The following is a 21,966-nucleotide window of genomic DNA, read 5'->3' on the forward strand; positions in this document are numbered from 1 at the left end:
AGTTGAATACTCAGGTGTTGATAATAATTATATCATTTATATTTTATAAAAACAAATAATAATATCTACATAACAATATTATAACAAGTGTAGCAAACTAAAGAGTTTTATAGACTGACAAACTGTTATTATTTTTTTAAACGGCTTACGTACTTAGGTATATATATACAAATACAATGCTGACACCATTGTTCTGGTAAAAATTTGTAATTTGTTGTACACAATATGATTCAGAATCAAACATTTGTATTAGGAATTTCTCTTTGTTGTACTCATGGGCGGAATCAGAGGTTTTTATTAGGGCCACTTTTCTGATACGTACTTATAAATTTTGAAGGGAGGGGTAAAAAATTCTTGGTATCATTTTTTTTTTTTTTTTACTCATTTGTTGTATTTTGTACGTATTTGTATATACTTTTGTATATTTGTGTTGATTATCTTTTTTATTTAAAAATAAAAGTAATAAAATACTAATAATGTATACGTTTGAGTACTTACAGTTCAATATTTTTTTCTGTTAAAAGTCGAAATTCAGATTTCTTTGATTCAATATATTACTTACGTGCTATTATATTTGTATAGCATTCTATATTTTTATATTTAAAATTTACTGGAATCCAAACAACAAAATGTACTCTTTTTAAATGATGTAATCAATACATTTTAAAATCAAGAGAATATTTTAAAAAGATCAAAGAATATTTTACAAAATTAAACAATGATCATAATATGGAATCATTTTTTAAGATTTTTCGATTAGTTTACCGAAGTCGACATTTTTGTCATGGTACATCTCAATATATTATGAAAGTATTAAATTGCCTTGACGTCCCTGTGTCATAGCAGTACGAAGCTTAGTTGTATGTATACCTAGGTATACATACGTAAGTAGAGTACCCGCACTATTTTAATCGAGATAATAAAACTAGCGAAAAGAATAACAAAATATAAATGAAACACTATAATATTATTTGTACGTTGAATGTTATATTACATTTTCAAAAAATAAATACAATGTTCAGAATTTTAGATGCTTCTGATAATAATTTCAGATAAATTATAATTGATTATTGTTTTACTATAAGAAATAAATCATAACATTTATTTTCAATTATATTTTTTTTTTTTGTATATTATGTGATATTATTAAATATTATTATTTGTTTTTACATACCTATTACATATTATATTCATTTAATATATTTCGTAACTATACTGTAAATATTAGTACGGGGCGAGATTTTCCTGGTCCGAGACCCAGTTAGCCAGGCCATAGTTTCGCCTATGGTTGTACTTATAAAATTTACGATTTATAATAATTCTATCCAAGAATTGGTACTTGTTTTAGTAATTTAATATAAGCTAGGCACTACTATTAATGTATCATAATTATAATCTAATGGTATTTCACTAAAGTAAAACGCAAGTTGCATCTTTAAGAGGTCGTCGTGTATATTACTTATTATAATTTATAACCAACATTTATGTTCAGCTGTTCAAGAGTTGTGTTATTAGCTTAAATAAATTGACCTATTATCAAACTTAATAGCCTAAAGGTGATAATATTATCTGTGTTATCGAGTTAGTTTTTTATGACATTTTAATTATTAGCCAAGTTTGAGTATATAAAATATTAACATTTAAAAAAAAGTTTATAATTTAGTAACTCACTTAAAAATTGAAATACGGTAAAAATCAAACGAGAAAATACAAATTATGTTGTTACCTATATTTAAGTTTGGTAATAGCCAATAGATAGATTTATTTAAGCTCCCGACTGTATTACCTATATAGCTAACAACACAAAATTAGAACTGCTTATACAAATGTAGTTATATATCTTCTTAAATTCTATTACAATTTACGATTCATTATTAATTATACATATTATTAGTAAGTGTTAAAAATCAAAAAATTTCATTCAGTTTATTAATTATCACTTAATTTATTCTAAAAAAAATGTCTATTCTATCGAGTTAGACTACTCTATAATAATCAACATGATTATTAAAATGTTATATTTTAATCATTAAGTCAATTTATGTGTCTAAATCAAATAAAAATTATTCATTTGTTTTTAATTTTTATGTATGGTATAGGTAAATAATTATTTAACTTTTGTCACTAAATAGTAAATACTACATACACTTTAGCAGTGTATTCTGCATAGTTCAATATATTACATACATAGAGATTAATATAGTATTGAGTGTTGGATGCACAGATACGTTGTTGTATTAGATAATATATATTTAATAAAATATTAAAAATACATACTTGATAATGATTTCAAGGTCTTTTAGATACCTATTTAAACAAACCTATCTTAAAATATACAATTTAATACATATAAATATATTTGTTATATCAGTGTTATCGCACCAAATTATAATTTTTTGAATTCACATACATGTATTTTGGGTTTAACCAGTAGCCACTTTATCACCTTGCGCGTATAAATCATTATGCTTCTGGTACACATTTAACCCTTAAGTATTTATATACATTACACACATAAACTGTGTTATAAATCACGAAAATACCTACCTTCGTAATATATACCAAAATAATGGTATGGATATAATAAACACACGTAAGAAGGAACTCTAATGTGTTTTTATTATTATTTATTAATTTTTTTTTAATTAATGTGTATAGGTATATAATTCTAACACTTATATTTGTTAAGGATTAGGTATACGTATACCACAATTATTTATTTATGGGAGAAGATTAGGGAGATGTATCTCCCTCCCTGACCCACACTTTTTTAGCTTGAATTTACATGGTTAAAGTTATGTTTTTTTTTTCCATTTATCACTTTATCAGTTTGTAATAAAATGCTGGAACATTTAACATCGTCAATTTACTATTTAGTCATATCTCCCCGCTCGAAGAAATCCTAAATATGCCACTATTATATCGGTATAAACTATATTTAATGCACTTATATAATTTAATCGGTAGGCAAGTATTAAAATATTTACTGAGATGATTTTAGCACTAAAAATTTCAAGCTAATATTAAAGCAGGTTCCTATTATTAAAACTATATGTTTATAGGTATATCGTATATAACGTACTATAAACACTATTTAAATAAATACATGAGATTTGTTAATATATTAACGCGTAACTATATTTGCTAATAACTATAGATTGTGGTGTATTCGTATACATTGACACATTGTGTCAACATTTTTCGGGGTGTTCCTCATCCGCGTCACTCTCCTAAACTTAGGTTGAAACGCTTATGAAGCTATTACCACTAAATTGACCCAATATATAGGTAGTTTATAATTGTTTTAAACCAAATTACTCAGCGGCAAACAATAATAGTTATACGGTGTCCAGTAAATCCGCAAATTAGTTTGCAATTTTCTTTTTAATTACATTTTGAATTCAAAATACGTAAAACATCAAACAATAACAATCTCATAAAACATTTTATTTAGATGTCGAATCAAGTTTACAAATTGAAAAACAAATAATATAGGTACATCACACTTTTAGAGGATATGTTAGCGTTTCCATAACTTCAAGGAAGTCCGAGAAAAAAAATGAATGCCTATACAGACTACATTTAATGAAATAAAATTATAGTACCAATTATCTATTATAATAATATATTAAATGTTGTTCATCATCATTACAAACACGATAAATCTTAAATTTGAATATCACGGTTAGTTCAGACGGCGACAGTAAAATTGTCGATATTCTCAGACGGTATTAGAAGGTACTCAATAGTGTCAATGCAATGAGTTTGTATATTTGCGCGGTTGAGTATGGTTATGTATACACAAACACAATATGCCTCTATCGGGCGGGCAATGTGCGAATTTGATAAAACACGTGGAAAAAAAAATGGAAATAATAACGACCGAATGGCGGACATTTGCAGAACACAAAATGTGTAAAGAGCCAGGTAGCCGAGCACAAAACATAATAGGTGTATGATGTATATAGTACGGTTTGAGTATGATGGCGCGGAAGAGGGTAGGACGGGCGCGTACAAGGCAATATCGGCCAATACGGTTACGGAGGTATTGGAAATCGACGGAGAACAAACGCCGGTCAATAACGCGCGGCAGAGGGCACAATATATTACACCCGACAATAACGGCGACGACGACGACGACGACAACGCCACAACAGCCGCGACCGCTCTATCCGATCAAAAACGATCGTTATTATTTCATGTATACGTTTTTGCCGCGATCGTGGAATCTCTACGAACGGGCGAAATGGCAAATAATAATAATAATAATAATAATGTTGTACGCATCGCCGCCGCACAATATTATTATTGTGCGTATATAGGAGGTAGTGACTAGTGAGGAGGTACCTCTGCCTCTGCGTCTCGTCGCGCGACGACGTGTCTGGCGGCACCACGAGCGCTACCTATTGCCCGGCCGTCAACTAACACCGGACGAAGAAAAAGTAGAATTATTTATTTTTCGATTGTTCTCTCTCGCTGCCGCCGCGCCACGTAAGCAAGCATTACGGGTAATATAGGCGCATTCACGTTTCACACGCAGGCTGGCGGCGGGCGGGCGGGCGGGCGGATACCATTCTATGCTCTCGGACGTACCGGGATTTTCGCACACGCTTAACGCGCGTCACCGCTGAAAATGTTACGACTGTCGGACGTTGCCCCTCTACCCACCGCCCATCAACAACATCTCCGGCACTCCGCTACCCTTCCGACGACCAGCTCCTCTCCACCCCCCTTCACCCGCAAACGTCATCCATCTCGTCGTCGTAGGTCGACCGCACGAAAATTCGATATCGTTTTACGACTGCGAACGGTCTGCCACACCTATTGCTATGATGATCGCTACGACGACGGCGATGGAAAAAACAATGTTAATAAAACTATTATTGGTTCGTTGTGTACACGGATGTGAGGGCGTACTGACGACGACGACGTCATAGGTCCGCGCGATTCATAAATCGGTTGAATCCGCCGGCGGCGGCGGCGGCGTTGCCTAGAGGACAAGGCTGCAGCTACCGCTGCGACCGGCGCGAGCGTTATCACCGGCGGCTATCGTCGGTGTATAGTAGTAGTTGTCTATAGTTTTACCGGCAGTCGCGGGTGGAAGGGGAACGTAAAATAAAAGTGCAGAGAAATAAAAATTAATAGTAATAATAATGATTCTCGGACGCTGGACTTCCAATTCCGCACAATTGACAGCACTGGGTACAGATCAATTAAATGTATAAAATAAAAAAAAAAACTTATTCATCCCAAATGTTGTACGCGGGCAGAGTGGAACGGCATCGCTACTAACGTACGCCCTCGCCGCCGTCCCGTCACTCACACACCGTTAGCTCTCCTCTCACTGGTCATGTTATTGATGTTTCGCCGACGGCGTGGTATAAAAATACAATCTCGTCGGCCCGAAAAATATCGCGTGCGCCTACAGAGATGCGAACCATAGGGTATTTTGGCGCGATTCGTCCGCCGGCGTTTCAACCGGTGGTCGAAACACGACGGCCGTTGCGAATCCGCGCAGATTCGGTAGCAACGCACCGGTAGAAATCCACAGATCTCGTCGTTTAGGGAAATCGGTTGACGTTAACAAGACGCAATATAATATTATTATATAGGTACATTATGAATTATAATCCCCACGCGACGCGTACGCAACAGTCACAGCAGTCATTCTATAATGTAGTAGTGTGTCAGTTATGAAAATAATCATATAGGTATATAATATATGTATAACGCTAACGGGAATTCTACTGCTGTACGCTTAGAATTATTATTAATACGCGTTGGGATTTATTTATTTTTTTTTTTGAAATCGTGCAAGCTGAACGATAATACGTAGTTATCACGACCGTCAAATCAATTCGTTATTACATGCCATCAAAACGCACGCGTGTCGCATGTCGTTTTGCACACACCGCAATTCGACCCTCCGGTGGCTGCGGATCGTCCGAAATCGGGTGGTAGCCGGTAGGCCTCACGGGCGGGTAGTGAACGAGGGATGGTGTGACGGGCGGTAGGGGAGTGAGCGGCATCGCCCGCTCGTGTACACGCGTACGCATACCAGCGCGCGCACGCGCTCGTGTGTGTGCGTGTGCGTAATATGTCATACAGACGGACGTGTAAAAACATTGTGGTCAAAGAAGAGAGCATAAACGACGGCGGCGGCGGATGCCGCCTCGACGATATACCGTATTATGCGTTATTGGTCAAATTATCATCCCGCCGGTGTGGCGCGTAACGCGCACCGCGATTGGTCGGGTCCGCCGCGCTCCGTCCGGCGGCGAGCGGAAGCGTCGGCCAATCGCGGGCCGCGTTACGAGTCGCCCGTACACGCGTAAGCGCGACCCAAGATACAATGTCGACGCCGAGCGCGGGCGCGATCGAGCGCGCGCGCTCGTGTGCGTCCGTCACGTGTGTGTGTGTGTGTATGAGCACGCGTACCCCACTCCGTCCCCGGTCCACCCCACCCGTAGGAACCGGCAAATAGTCGACGGCGCCGCTCGCCGTCATGGTTCGTGTGTATGCCGAGGCGCCGAACCTGAGCGTGCGGGCGCGAGTTCGTGAACGTCGCGCCGTACCGGCAGAGAGAGTGTGCGTGGTGTTTGTGTATTGGCGTGTACGCGGATGTGTGCGTGCGTGAGCGAGTGTGCGTGTGTGAATTGCCGGAGGATTTACTTTTGACTGTTAAACGGGAACACATACCAATAATATATATAATAAAAATAAAACATAAATTACACTTATAAACACAAATTAAAAAGTTAGCAACTATAATAAGTACAACTGTTGGCTATAGTACACAAGTACACAATAGTATACCGTAAAATATGTACAACACAAAAAAGTATAGTGACTGTGGTAGATAGTAGGTAGTGTATTCGATGACAAGAAATTTAGCAATTTGAGCGGATACAAAAATCAAAATACAACCGAAATCCGAATCGAGCTCGGGAACGTCGTCTCACACGACACACGGTGTGTACTACTACTAGTACTACTACTACTGCTACTACTACTACTACTACTACTACTACTACTACAACTACTACTACTACTACTACTACTACTACTACTACTACTACCACACGAGTACTACTACTACTACTACTATACTAGTACTACCACACGAGTACTACTACCACTACCATTATACTACTACGTAATATTGTAAATATATATATATGTATACTATTATTTTTATTATTATTAATATTATCGTTTGTTGTTAAATTAATTTTTATTTCTTATCGATACGAATCTCTTAGTTGTCCCGTTCGCGATACACATCGTACGGATTTTCACTCCGCCGTTGTTGTTTGGGAGTACGCACGGACTGGAATCGAAACGCGCGTCGTCGTCGTCGTCGCCGCCGCCGCCGCGTAACATGCATTTTGGCCGCCGCCGCAGTTGTTCCGACGTTAAAAGTGTCACGGCGCCTACATGAATGGTCGTCGTTTACGTTGTTGCCGCTTAGCTACGACACCGCCGCGATATCATCACACGACATTTATATGATGTGATTGTCTCGAGATACTCTGTCCAGTAAGTTAATTTTCATCAGTTTTTCCCCCCAAACAATAATACTTATTGATAATTTAATAACCGTCCGCAATAATTGTTTATCTATGTTATTGTTGTTGTTATTATTATTATTATTATTATTATTATTTATTATTATTGTTATTGCTTATTAGTTATTAACTGCTATTATCGTTATTATTATTGTTATCGTTGTAATGCAGTTTATCGCGGTCCTACTCGTTGGCGTTACGCTATCATGATTTTTACTCTCGGCCAATAATTCTGTGCGTTTCAAAAATGCGTACAAACCGAGTTTTTGGTAAAAAAATTATACTATAGTCGCGTCAGCGTGCGTAGGAACGCGTAAATCTGTACGCGTCTGTTTATATTACAATTTATATATATTTATACGTATACACATTTACACATAATATACGTTACATACGTTTGTATACATATATATTATAGTGTTTATATATGTACATGTATACACTTGCACACACACGCGCACGGGCAAACACACTTATGTGTGCGTGAATTTGCGCGTGTGTGAGTGTACCGCCGCCGCCGCCGCCAACACCGCCACCGTCGCCGCCGCCGCCGTAGTAGTAGTAGTAGTCGTAGTCGTCGTCGCCGTCGTCGCCGCCGCCACCGCCGCTGTCGTCGTTTTGTTTGTTGTTTACACGATGGTGATGCACAACGCATAGGGATAGTGTACGACACAGACCGCAATCGTAAACGACGCAAACGACACGGAAGGGAAACAAATAAAACGCCGGGAACGCCGTCCGATCAGGCCCGTTACAGTGTTTCATGACATTTGGTCGTCCGGTACGCGTCTCGCCGCGCCGTGCACGTCGCCGCCGCCGCCGTCGTCGTCCCGTCGCGCCACACAAACTTCGGCCGTAATTTTGTTGTTTTTTATTTGCCGAATTCGCGGTTTTCGTGCGTGCGTGCTTACATAGTACCGTTCGCGAGAACACGCCGCCGACGGGATAACACCCGTGTTTTGGTAAGGCCCCGATTATACGTGTTTGCTTATTATTACTATTACAATAATGTGGTTGTGGTTTTCGTTATTGTTGTTATTTACAAAATTATAAATTATTATTGCATTTATTTTACTCGAGTCGATCGTGAGCATTCCGATCGAACTCATTTCCGCGGCGGATTATTATATTGTATTTTTTATTTTTGCTCGCCGCTGGCGCCTATGCTCTACAGCAGTCTACCGTCATATGCTTACATCTAGTTAAGACTGCTGCAAAGTGATTAATTCATTTGTCAGTTGCTTAGATTACCTACCTATTTTCTGTTGTTTTTAAATCAAAATGGTTGTTAACAATAATTTTAAACATGACATACCTTTATGTAGGTTAGGTTAGGTTATGTCCACTACCTAACCTGAGGCCATTACAATGTGTGTACTCCTATTCATGTCTGTTAAACGTTTCAATATGGTCAACTAATGTTTTGATGTTCTACTAAATAATTTTGGCAAAAATAGTGGCTCATGTATTAAATATAAAAGTAAATTACCTATATATTTAATTTTATATTTTGTACTACATATGTTTGTTATTCGTGTTTTAACTATCTAAGCAATAGGAATATAAATAAATAACCAAAAGATAATTAAAAATATATAATTCTGTGTGCATGAACTAACTTAATACTTACTTAAATTTTTATATTATTTTTATAAGCATTTTTTTTTTTTGTATCCAAAATTGCTTAAAGCGACGATTGAATGATTACCAGTTATTAAGATTGAGTGATTTAATCGATTGATAATCAAAAAAATGATATGCAGTTTATTCGAAATTTTAAAATTAGGTACCTATTCATTAAATTATTCATGTAGACTTACTTTAAACTTTAAATATACATCTGTTTAATGTATTTACATAATTAAACCATGTTATAATTAAAAGATTATTCTTAAGTGTGTAGGTATTAATAGCATTAAGTATAAGGAATTATCTTATTAGAAACTGTCAAACACTTTAGAATGGTATATATTTACAGGTATAGGTGCCTGTAAATAGCTTGGAAATTGTAGAACCTATACTATATTCAGAATTAGAATGTAATCACTCTTATACATGTAGTTTAAACTACTAAACACAGTTAGACCTAGAAGACATCTAGGCGCTTTGTTATTGATTGCAGTCATCATTGATTGATATACACAGTTTTTTATGCAAATCGGCAGCTTAAATTTTTGCAATTTTTATTCAATATACTCTTACCTACCTATGTTTTCACATTTTTAAAATGTAAATAAAATTCAAAACATTTAGGTATTTTAACATTATATTAGGTATATCACTTATTAATATTATTTATAAAAAAAATATCAATAAATTAGAATTTTCAATTCCATCTGGCATAGCCATTCCATGCTCTTTAATTTATTGTTAATATTTGTGAACTCATTTTAAGTTTTAGATTTCGTTCACTAAATGTCTTGAAGTACCATATCTTACATTTATAGTTAAAGAAGTACCTAATTAAATATAACTTAAACTTAAATAATTTAACCATTTAGATTTTATTCTCAAAGTATACATTTCCATGATATAAATAGGTACATATATCAATATTTTAATTAATATTATAGCTATTCTATTCAGTGATGGCACCAAGGACGGGATTTGACCCTTCCTAAAAACGTCTAGCCCTACAACAGGCCTAACCTTAGACATAAATATACTAATTTTTCATAAGCAGAAATTGTATTTTGTTCATTGTTCAGTCTGTATTTAATTTAGATTAATAAACTTCTAGATTATATTATAAAATATTTTTTTTTAAATTATATATTTTATAATTTTTTGTTTCTCTTTTTGTGATCTTACTTAGAAAAAATTCTAGTGCCACCACTTTAGCTATTTATTTTACTATCTACTTAAAGTCTAAATTAATTTAAAAACTAACAAATCTTAACATTTTTATTTGATTTCAAAATATGGTTATCTTGTCATATGCCCTCTACTGGCGACATTACGGCTGCAGTATGCGCTCTACCGTTTTTACCACTCTAATTATAAGTAATATAAGTAATTATTATTTTTATTACACCATATATACATACACAGATGATAGGTACAAGCATTAATTTTATATACAGATAAGTCAAACTATAGAAATATTTGGAAACCATATTTTTAGATTTATTTTATTCCGACAAACATCGCAGTTTAGATAATTTTGAAGATAATAATATTATCTGGGCCGGCACGGATTATGATTACAATATATAGATTATATATAGATACATTTATCGCACAATATATTTTCTACACTTACTAAAAGATTTTTAGAAATTAAAAAATTAGTAGCTGATTCTTCGTTTTGAATTATAGTATAAAATTCTTTTACAAGCATATTGAAAAGTGAAAATAAAAACCGTGTAAACCCAAGAACTGTCGGATAACGATTAAATACACAATCAAAAATTATATCATGCAGTAAAAGAGAGTGATAATCTTTATTAGCATTAAGTCACAATAGTAAAGATAAATTGGGTAGTAGAACGCATTCGACAAGTGTACCATAATTGCAGGTAGGCCACAATCTATGGTAGAACGCATACAACAAGATAGCCTAAAATATTTCAAAATTTTGTATACTTATCACTTATAATTGAAACTATTTAATTTTTTAAATTGAAAAATTGTGGTTTACAATAAGTTTTTAAAACAATAGTTAAATCCTTTTTTTTTTTTATTTTCTTAAACTGCAATTAAAACCAAAAGCTTAAACATTAACTGTAATTTAAAACCTAAGAATTAAATAAATTGTTGACATAACTTAAATCATAACCAAATAATACTGATTATTTGTAACTAGGTAGTTTGATTGTACAAAAAATTCAAATTGTGTGGGCACCTATCTTTTTAAAAAAATTTGACAAAAATCAGAACTAAAAATTGAGGTTTGGTTAAAACTTATCGGTTTTTAGTCTTGTTACAAACCTATTCATTTAAATTTCTATAAAGTATGAAGTTACGATAATAATAAAATAAAATAATTTTATTTATAGAAAGGACTAACAAATGACAAGTTTTTATAAATATAGGTTTTAGTACTGTAGTAAACACTAATAAGAAATATTTAACCTTTAGGAAATAGTGGAAGTAAATAATAGAGTAAACCTCAAATTTTCATTATTTTATTTTCAGACATAGTTTTTGAACCTTTATCATTTGTTCTACTTTTAGTTTTGGATGCTTAAAAAAAAAATAGGTTGTAGTTAATCAAGATATGATTTTTTTTTGTTTTAATTAAGTGACTAAGTCACTTATTTATTTTGTTCTGCAAAAGTACCAAATTAAATTAATCCAAGTATGAATGAAATTGGTATATATATATAAAATATTTTCTCATTTATATTTTCCTATAAACATATATAAAAAATAAATGTTTAAAATTAGATTTATGAATTTGAAATAGTGTAAATTGATCTATAATATGTTTAGAATGAGAATAGTCAGTTATAGACATAAAGAGGACATACATTGCTCGACCTCCTCTGCTATCAATGTCAGTAATGATTTGTATGACATTTCTGCACAGCAGTAAGTAGAATGAGTAGAGTACTTCTCAATTGTGGTGATAAATGCATAATTATAACTCATTTTTGTCCTCCAGCCTGGTTATTCTTCTTCTGAATAGAGTATAAAGAGAATATGACTGCAAAATTCTATATATACATTGTCAATAATTTATACATTTTCATTATAAATAGGCACCATATTATTTATACAATATTGTAAAATATATTATTAAATTGAATTATTTAAACAACTTACCTAATAATCATTATAAAATTATAATATTGAACTTCAGTTATAAATATTTGTCCATTATGTAATTAATAGTTGTACCTATAGAAGTTATAAGTTTAAAAGTTTAATTAAGTTTATTTTTTCTACCTAATTTGAATGACCATCTTTTACTTAAATTAGATACTATCTAATTCTATCAAGTTTGAATGTTTTAATTTAGAAATAACAATTACTAAAATTTTACAGTTAATTAATTTATCAAATAACTATCTTATACATTTTATTTTCAATTACATTAATATTGTATTATTATTTAAAAAGATGTTACTCCTACATATGTTTTTTCTATCTTACAAACAAATAACATAACAAATTTAGATATGAATATTTTAAATATTACTAACTAAAAATGACCACTTCTATCTTAAAAATTTAAATATCTAAAAAAAGCCAATGCTTAAATGCAGATATTATTTTTATCTACAAATTTGATAATCATTGAATTCACTTAAATATAATAGCTAACAACATAAAAAAGGTTCATTTAATTATAAATTTCTTTGTTTAATATGCGAATAAAACAAAACACATCCAGGTGTATCATTCTTTTACAGGTTTGGACTTACCATTTATTGTTCATATAATAAAAAATTAATTCTAGTTAATGACATTTTTGTGAAATTTCAAAGTATATTAGTAGTTCAGTAAAATAGGTATAAAATTATTTTTATGTGAATACATTGTTTTGATATATTGTGGTCTCGGTTGTGGTTTAACTTTAGTATATATTGATAAAACCAATCTGCTTATATATTTTATTTGTCTAGTAAATAGATTCAAAAATAATGAAAAGAAAAAAAATATTAAATACCTTAAAGTGTAAATATAATTAGTGACTAGCTCATTTAAGTAATACTGTTATTTCTGTATTTAAATAATGATAATGATAGAAAAAATCATGAAATATTTCAATATTTAAATTAGGTGAATTTATATTTTTGTTATTTAGTAATCTACATATTAATATTTATTAATTTATTATTTTATCTACTTATATAAACATTTTTGCCATAGTTAAATTAAATTATTTATTTTTTTCGGATTTTTAGAGTTTCTATGAAAAAAACATGTCATTTTTTGTATAGAGATTTATAATTAATTTCACTTAATGTGATCACATAGTTCATTTTGATTTTACTACTTAGTTGATTCAATAAAATCATATCTTAGCAAAACCAGTTTAGAAAGTATAACATTGTTTTTGAAAATTTCAGAAAATTACTTATTATTTATGCTTATTATTTTATTAACTGTTTGTCAAGCGTTAACTAAAATTTAAAATTAATTTTAATTAGTTGGAAAAATATTGATAAAATTTTGAGGTTATTTGTATTAATTGAAATTTGTTTCAATATTTTCCAATTATATTTTAGGGAATTTTTTTCACTTTTACTTTATAATTATTTAAAGGTTTATGTTACTTATATATAGATACATCAAATTAGTTTATTGATAAACATAAATTGTGTACTTGCTTATATTTAATTGATTGATGAAATGGTTAATTGTGAGTTAATTTGAGCGTCATGTTATTTAATTTTTATGTTATTTTAAATTATGTATAACTATGTTATGCCATAATTTTGTTTATTAAAGTTATAAAACTATTAGAGTGATTTAATTATATAAAGTGTTGTTATTCTAATATAATAGTTGTATGATTTGATTGAAGTTTTTATTTTATGATTTCAATAAATAATCAATTCAATACCCATCCAGTATTCACGTTAAATTGAATCTATTTTAAATCTTTGTCCTTACTTGTTATACAATTTTTAATAAAAAAAATTTATTAAGTAGGTACATTATTACGGTAATTGCTGATGAAGCAGATATATTTTTTTACAAATGTAACAACTTTAAAAATAAACATAGATTTATTTTCAAAATACATATTTTAATTGTTATTTTGTTAACGATAAATCTTAAAGTACATTTTACTTTTATTATCATCTAATTAAATTTAAAAATATATATATATTTTTAGAATTTATAAGTTTTTAATTATTTAAGTATGCTCTAAGCACATTGTTTTATTTTCAGTGTAAAAATTTTGCACATTTTGGTTTTGTAATATGTACATTAAAATATAATATATATGTTTGTATAAACATTTCTTACGTATAAAAATAGGATTGTTAAGTTTAAAATAAATTAGTTCTTCATAACTTGGGTGTGCTGAAAGAGGAAAAGTTATAACGGTTATGTTCATAATAACAGTCGTAAGCGTATAGCTTTTCCCCTTTTAGTGTATTCATATCAGCAATCAACATTCGACATTTTTTTTTAATAAAAAAAAAAATGTGTAACATTAAATTACATCAACTGTAACTTTAAAATTTTGTTTTAATTAATATTTATAAAATGTTTATTTTTATAATACCTTTTTTATTTTATCCAAATTCATCTTTATATTTTCTGTTTCAGGAAATAAATCCAAAACTGATTAATTACGATTGCATCAAACAATGTCAGACGGCGACACCAATGAAGATCTGCTAAATAGCAGTATTTAGTTGGTTCAGAAGACTATGGATTCATATGAGTTGTTTGGAGAGGATGTGGGTGGAAACATGTTGGAAGGTTTATCTGAATTGGGAGGAGATAATTTCACAGATGTGGCAGGTCGTGGAAGTCAACCCCCTGCAAATACAGGTTATGCCCAATCGCAACCATATCAGTTACCTGGAGAAATGCATGGTCACCAAGGGGAGTCTCCACTACAAAAACTTGCATCATTTGGACCCCCAGGTGGTGCAGGGCCTAGTGCACCTGATTACAATCCTGGTAATCACATGGATCACTTTCATTCTAATCACTCCGGATCAGCTTATGGATCAAGTAGGGTTTCTTCAGGCCTAAGACCTAATTTAGGACAATCTGGACCGCCACAGTATTCACCTTATTCAGATGCTGCAGCAGGCATGTATGGTGCCACTGACCAAGCTGCTTTACAAGCTTGGTCTAATTATCCTACTCCAGGTATTAGTAGGCATTATCCACATATAGCTCAACCATCTTACAGACAACACATGAGTTATCAACAACAACCCAGTCAAGAAAATCAACAAAAACCAGGTCAGTATGTATCTATGATGACTTCACATCAAGCTCCATCTAGTGTTTACTCACGAAGTCAACAACAATCAATGGCACCTTATCAAAATATGATGTATTCAAACACTTCACCTGGATATTCTGCTTATGGTCATCAACAGAACACTACTACTGTTTCTTCAAGAATACCACCGCATCACATGCAACAATATCCACAACAACAAATGCAAATGCCTGAAATTCCTAATCCTCAAGCTCCGTCAAATTACAACCATTTACAAACGCAAATGACTTCTCATCCTGCATTTTCACAGCAACCTCAACCACCTCAACAACAGCAATCTCAACCACAACAACCACAACAACAAATGCCACAAAGATCGTTAGGAATTGATGTGCCTAGTAATCCTTCCTATGGGCCACCTAGTGGAGGTAACCAAAGTAAACCTCATACTTCTCAAGGAGGAAGCCCTCAACCGCAATATCGTGCACAGTTTCCCCAACTGTCGCCCCAGATGTCTCCACGACCTCAAATGTCACCTAGACCACAAATGTCTCCAAGGCCTGTAATGTCGCCAGCAAAACCAACTACACATTCACCACATCCTCATTCCGCTCAATCTAATATGTCTCCAAGACCTGCTACAGCATTAACTCCAAAAGCAGTGGCTACTTCAAGTCCATCTCCATACGCTCAACAGAGTACTCTTCAACAACTTGAACAAATGGTGATGCCTACAGTTAATACTAATACATCCACTGATTATCCAGGATATAGAAGTGGCTTACAAGCTAATACTTCTCCACATTGGCAGTCAGCACCAAGACCTCCTCATAATGGAGGAATGGTTTCTCAAAATATTAACGACCAAGGATTACCAGTTTATTCAGCCATGCCATCTGAAGACCAAAATCTGGATTCTTCTAAATCTCAATCAAATTCTAATTCTAGTGGTAATTTGAATATGAATAATATACCTAATATGGGTGAATCAAATTCTATTCCAAGTCAAAATAATCTCGATTATCCTCCTAACGCACAAAATAAATATACCATTTTAGAACCGCAACACATTCCTGTTTCACATTCTGCAGATATGCCTCCAACTTTAGAACCACAAACAAACATACCGCCAGCTCAACAGCAACAATTACAATCAACAAACCAGAACCCAAGTTCTATGGAACATATGGGTTCTAATAGTATGACCTCTACTAGTATTGGTTATAATGACTCAATGTCACAATATCAAAATGGTAACAAAATGGATGAAATGATCAGCAATCAACCACCTGATGCATCTCAACAGATGCAACATTCCCAAGCTTCAATGTACGATCCTAGAGGTCCTCCACCTCCGGGAATGTATCATTCTTCACCAATTAGTCATCAACAAGAAATGGCAGCATTACAACAGCAACTTCAAGAATTATATTGTATGCCGCCTTCTGGTCCTGATCATCAATTAAGGGTATGGCATTTATATTTTTATATTTAAAACTCAATTAAATTTAGACATTAAAAAAGTTGAAAATAGTCCAATATAAAATTATTATTTATTTTAAGATAAGCATATATTATGTGTGTATTATTGTGTATGAAAAAAAGGATACAGTAAGTTTTGGTTACAATTTTTGCGAGTAGTAGATGTATTCAGTTGTATAGTGTCAGTGATCTGTTATAGTTCTAAACTATTTGGATAGTTTTAAACTCTAATTCTTAATGATTGTTAAAAAAATATATGTATATTAAAAAAAATAGCACAGAATATTTTTATTTAAACAATAATTTTATGTGTATGGTTTTCACCAGATAAATCACATTCAAGATAGGATATCTATTCTACAACAACATGAAGCAAATGATCAATGTATGGGTGGTGTACATTGTCCAGTTGTTAATCCTATGTATCAACCTGCCATTATGGAACCAACTGTACCAGTAGTATGTTATTATTTAATGTTTTAAAAATTGTTTTATGAAATAACTCTCTATAAAAAAAAAAAAATTAATTTAGGTATCAGGTCGTGGAAGAGGAAGAGGAAGAGGTAGAGGTAGAGGTAGTACATCAGGCGAAGGCCGAGGGACACCTAGACCTAGAAAAAGCAGAAAAAAAGCTCAAGAGCCTGAGCAGATTCCATTTTCTCCTCCCTTATTACAGCCAGAAATGCCAACACATCCTATGGTGCCACAAGATATGATGCCAATGCATATGAATATGAGTCCTGGTATGACTCAACCTCATCATATGATGGCCCCTGGAATGCCACATATGGGGGGAATGCCACCTAATCCAATGCATCATGAACATATACCACAATCGTCTATGTACAATAATTCTGATTCTGCATACCATCACCATATGCAATCCTTAGGATGTCCACCACCACAACATGTGCCTCAACAACCTCCACCTCAACAATTGCAACAGTTGCCGGTGCAGCAACCTATAATACCCTGTACTTCCGAGTCACAAATAGTATCTAATTCTGTTCCTTATCAGGAGCCTATAATGCCTCCGGTTCACCTTGAACAACCTATACAAATGTCTCCTGAACAACAGCAGCCACAACAGCAAAATCCACCACCGCAACAACCACAACCACAACCACAATCACAACCACAACAGGAGGAATTGCCACAGCAACCAATACAACAACCTTCAATAATGCCTCAGTCTCCAGTTGAATCAGAATCACTATCTCGTGCTGAATCTCCTTTGATGGAACAAATAAATCAATCTCCTCCACCTGAATCTGAATTATTGTCGCCACAAGTTCCGACAGAAGTAACAAAAGATTCTGATCCTGATATTCAATCACCAATTGGAAGTCCTATAGAAGAAAAGTCAGTAGTGGATAATGATAATACTTCAGTTGTTTCTCATCGATCTAGATCATTGTCACCAGCTGAATTAAATGAACCGCAATCTCTTGAAAGAGATTGTTGGTCAAGTAGTGAGCATGATCCTCCTCCACCAACATTAACCGCTGAAGTTTCACCACCAGCTTCTCCAAAAGTTGAAAGCGAAAAAGTAGGTGAATCTAGTATTTTCAATTTCACTGAAGATGAAGAACCTCCCCCACCACTTCATTCGTTATCTGATGGATCTCCTAGGAAATTAAAAGGACTTCCAAGGTATTTAATTTATTTTATTATTATTTAATTGTAATTTGACTTAATTTGTTTAAAAATTTATGATAAAAATTTAGAACAAAGAAATCACAATCTCCAAAAACAAAAAAGCCTAAAGCAACTAAAGTTCCTAAATCTAAAGCAAAAGATCGTAAGAAAAAAGAAATTATTCTAGAAGCTGAAGAAACAATTGAAACAACTCCTCTTCCTCCGCCTCCAAAGCCTAAGAGGTAAATTACATTTTTAAATTACTAAAATCTTACTAAATATTTGATGATTAAAATATAAGACTTTTCATCATTAATAAAAAGTAATCTTATTTTATTTAGTAATTTGTTCAGTGTTTTTGAGTGCTTAGTATAAAAACAGTATTATGAACATATTAAAATCAAATTGATTCAATAAATTTGTGTATTGTTAAAAAATAATGTGGTATATTTTATTGTTTAGACAATCAAAGAAAAAGAAAAATTCTCCCCCTGAAAATAAAGTATCTGAAGAAATAGATACTACAATTGAAGTAAAGCAAGAAGGGACAAATGATGAAGGTACAAATGATAAATTAGAAACTAAGGTTGATGAAGCAGTTGAAAAGGAGTCTAATGATAATGAGCTTGATACAAATCTCGCAAAGAATGATAAAGAAGTAAATGCTGATGAGTCATTAGCAGATATAGACTCATTGCCTGAAAATCAACCTGAACAGCCTACAAAACCTTCAAAATCATCTAAACGTAGTACTGATCGAAAATCAAAAAGTCGTAGCAGTCGTGCTTCGAAGTATGTGATTAATAAAATTTCCATGATAACTTTCAGTGTTTCTTATGTTATATTTTATTTATAGACGTAAGAAACCTAAGCCGCTGGTAACAAATGAATCTGAAAATGATGAACCTAATGTTACACCACCACCGTCTCCTGAAGGTGATGATAATGTAAGTATCTAATAATTTTGTTTTTTATATTTTAATACATTTTATGCTATTATATAATACTTTTAAGTGCTTTCAAGAATTCATTAATTATAATTTAGATAAAAGTGTTATTATATTTTTTGAATTTTTTATTTATTTATTTAATAATTATTCGCACATTATAAATAAATTATTTTATTTATGTCAAAATGTTTACAAATATGTTGAAAATTATTTTTATAGGTTTAATTGTTTAATAATAATTAAAATTTATTTTCTATTTAAATTTTTAATTTGGTCTTATAATTTTTAATTGTTTTGTACAATTTATAGAAACGAAGATCTGGTAGACATACACAAAGAAAGAAGTATGTTGATGACATTATGTTAGCTATGTCTGATGAAGATTCACGAAAATCTTCTTCTCCTCAACGTTCTAAGTCCACAGTTTCTGGAAATGGAAATGAAAATAAACAAACAAATCAAGATAAAAATGCTAATGGAAGTAATTCTATTAAACCAAATATGGTATATATAGTAAGTAATTAAAATTGGATAATTGAAATATGATGTTTGTATTTAGTTAGCACAATGTGCATATTGTGTGAAATCTAATGCATATTGAAAATTTATTTGATTTTTTTTAAGAAGACGATTTTAAAAATGTATTTATTTTAGAATGTAACTGATGAGGATTCAATGGTTGTTCAACATATATTAGCCGTTCGAAAAGGTACAAGAGAAGTCACCAATTTAAATAAAGATGATAAAAGTTTACCTAGTGACAGTGAAAGTGAAATTAAAAAAGAAATTGAAGAAAATCAAAATGAAGAAAAACCAATTGAAAAACTTGATGAAAAATCTGAAAAAATGTCAGAAGACATACCTGAAGAAAAATCTATTGTCAAATCTGATGAAAAATCTGATACTACTGTTAAAACAGAACAAGATGAATCTGAAAAAAGTGATGAAGTTGATAAAAAATTAGATGAAAATGAAGATAGTTCCAAGAAAACTATTGAAATTGATGAATATTATGTAAAATATAGAAATTTTTCGTACCTTCATTGCGAGTGGAAAACTGAGGAAGAATTATTAAAGGGCGATAAAAGAATTGCTGCTAAGCTTAAACGATTTAAACAAAAAATGGCGAATAACACTAATATTTTTGAAAATGTAAGTCAGTATTAAAGTTATGAAAAAAAATTGTTATTAATCATAATGTATTTTGATTTTAGCTTGAAGAAGAACCTTTCAATCCTGATTATATTGAAGTTGATCGTGTTCTTGATGTATCGGAACAATTGGAAGAACCAAATGCTGAAAAACCAACTAAATACTATTTAGTGAAGTGGCGATCTCTTCAATATGAAGACAGTACATGGGAATTAGAGCAAGATGTTGATCCAGCAAAAATTGAAGTTTTTGAAAGAATAAGACATACACCACCAAAAGATCAATGGAAGGTAAATATAAAATAGTATAATTAATATATTATTAAATTATTTAATATGATGACCGTAGCCATGCTAATATGAATGTTTATATAATCTTATAAATATTTAACATATTGATAATATATTACGTCTGAATGTTTCTCTGTATAAAATTAATCTTAGTTTTTTTTTTTAAATTATATTTACCTAGTTAAATACTTACTAAATAAAATTATTTATGTTTTAGCCTAAGAAAAAACCATCTCCTACTGATTGGGTGAAATTAGATAAATCTCCTGTTTATAAAAGCAACAATACTCTTAGAGAATATCAATTAGAAGGCCTTAATTGGCTACTTTTTTCTTGGTATAATGGGTAAGTTTAATTTAAATTATTTATTATGTATATAATAAAACCTTAATAATCAATAACTACTTTAGGCGTAATTGCATTTTGGCTGACGAAATGGGTCTTGGTAAAACAATACAGTCATTAACGTTTATTCATGCTGTTCATGAATATGGAGTGCGAGGTCCATTTTTAGTTATAGCACCATTGTCAACTATTCCAAATTGGCAAAGAGAGTTTGAAGCATGGACTGATTTAAATGTTATTGTTTATCATGGATCGTAAGTATTTTTTAAATTATATTGTATATTATTCTATAAATATTTATCATTTCAATAGATTGTTATTAGTTTTAATATTGTTTAACATTAATCAAATTAAATGTGTTAGTTAATATAATAATTAAAACTGAAATATTGTTTATTAATAAATTTAATTTTCAGATCTCATAGTAGAAATATGGTACAGCAATATGAAATGTATTATCGGAATGATAAAGGAGCTATAATTAAAGAAATATCAAAGTTTGATGTTCTTATTACAACATTTGAGACCATTATATCTGATTGTATGGAGCTTAGAGATATTAGTTGGCGATTATGTGTAATTGATGAAGCTCATCGTCTTAAAAATAGAAACTGTAAATTGTTGGAAGGATTACGTGCATTAAATCTTGTAAGTTGACTTTCAAAAATAAATAATTT

The 21,966-nt window shown here is 31.8% G+C and overlaps 1 protein-coding gene across 7 annotated transcripts in view; it reads left to right on the top strand.

The window, feature by feature from the left end:
- The first annotated feature begins 6,654 nt into the window (after positions 1-6,654).
- LOC112594526 (chromodomain-helicase-DNA-binding protein 7-like) overlaps positions 6,655-21,966 on the top strand; it is a 33,524-nt gene continuing 18,212 nt past the window's right edge. For 2 of the 7 annotated variants that reach the window (XM_025339332.1, XM_025339339.1), the window contains exons 1-14: positions 6,655-6,972; positions 7,263-7,539; positions 14,799-16,900; positions 17,242-17,373; positions 17,447-18,567; positions 18,642-18,794; positions 19,015-19,344; positions 19,409-19,499; positions 19,812-20,015; positions 20,157-20,654; positions 20,717-20,944; positions 21,162-21,289; positions 21,355-21,543; positions 21,706-21,937. In XM_025339332.1, coding sequence (XP_025195117.1) covers positions 14,903-16,900; positions 17,242-17,373; positions 17,447-18,567; positions 18,642-18,794; positions 19,015-19,344; positions 19,409-19,499; positions 19,812-20,015; positions 20,157-20,654; positions 20,717-20,944; positions 21,162-21,289; positions 21,355-21,543; positions 21,706-21,937 — 5,304 coding nt within the window. In that variant the 5' untranslated portion in view covers positions 6,655-6,972; positions 7,263-7,539; positions 14,799-14,902. Of the gene's footprint in view, positions 6,973-7,246; positions 7,540-8,147; positions 8,531-14,798; positions 16,901-17,241; positions 17,374-17,446; positions 18,568-18,641; positions 18,795-19,014; positions 19,345-19,408; positions 19,500-19,811; positions 20,016-20,156; positions 20,655-20,716; positions 20,945-21,161; positions 21,290-21,354; positions 21,544-21,705; positions 21,938-21,966 lie in introns of those variants that run through there. The other 5 variants (XM_025339336.1, XM_025339337.1, XM_025339338.1 and 2 more) reach the window with 4 other exon arrangements.

Source organism: Melanaphis sacchari, unplaced genomic scaffold, assembly GCF_002803265.2.
Source record: "Melanaphis sacchari strain LSU unplaced genomic scaffold, SCAv2.0 Contig234_pilon_pilon, whole genome shotgun sequence".
NCBI classification, from domain to species: Eukaryota; Metazoa; Arthropoda; class Insecta; order Hemiptera; family Aphididae; genus Melanaphis; species Melanaphis sacchari.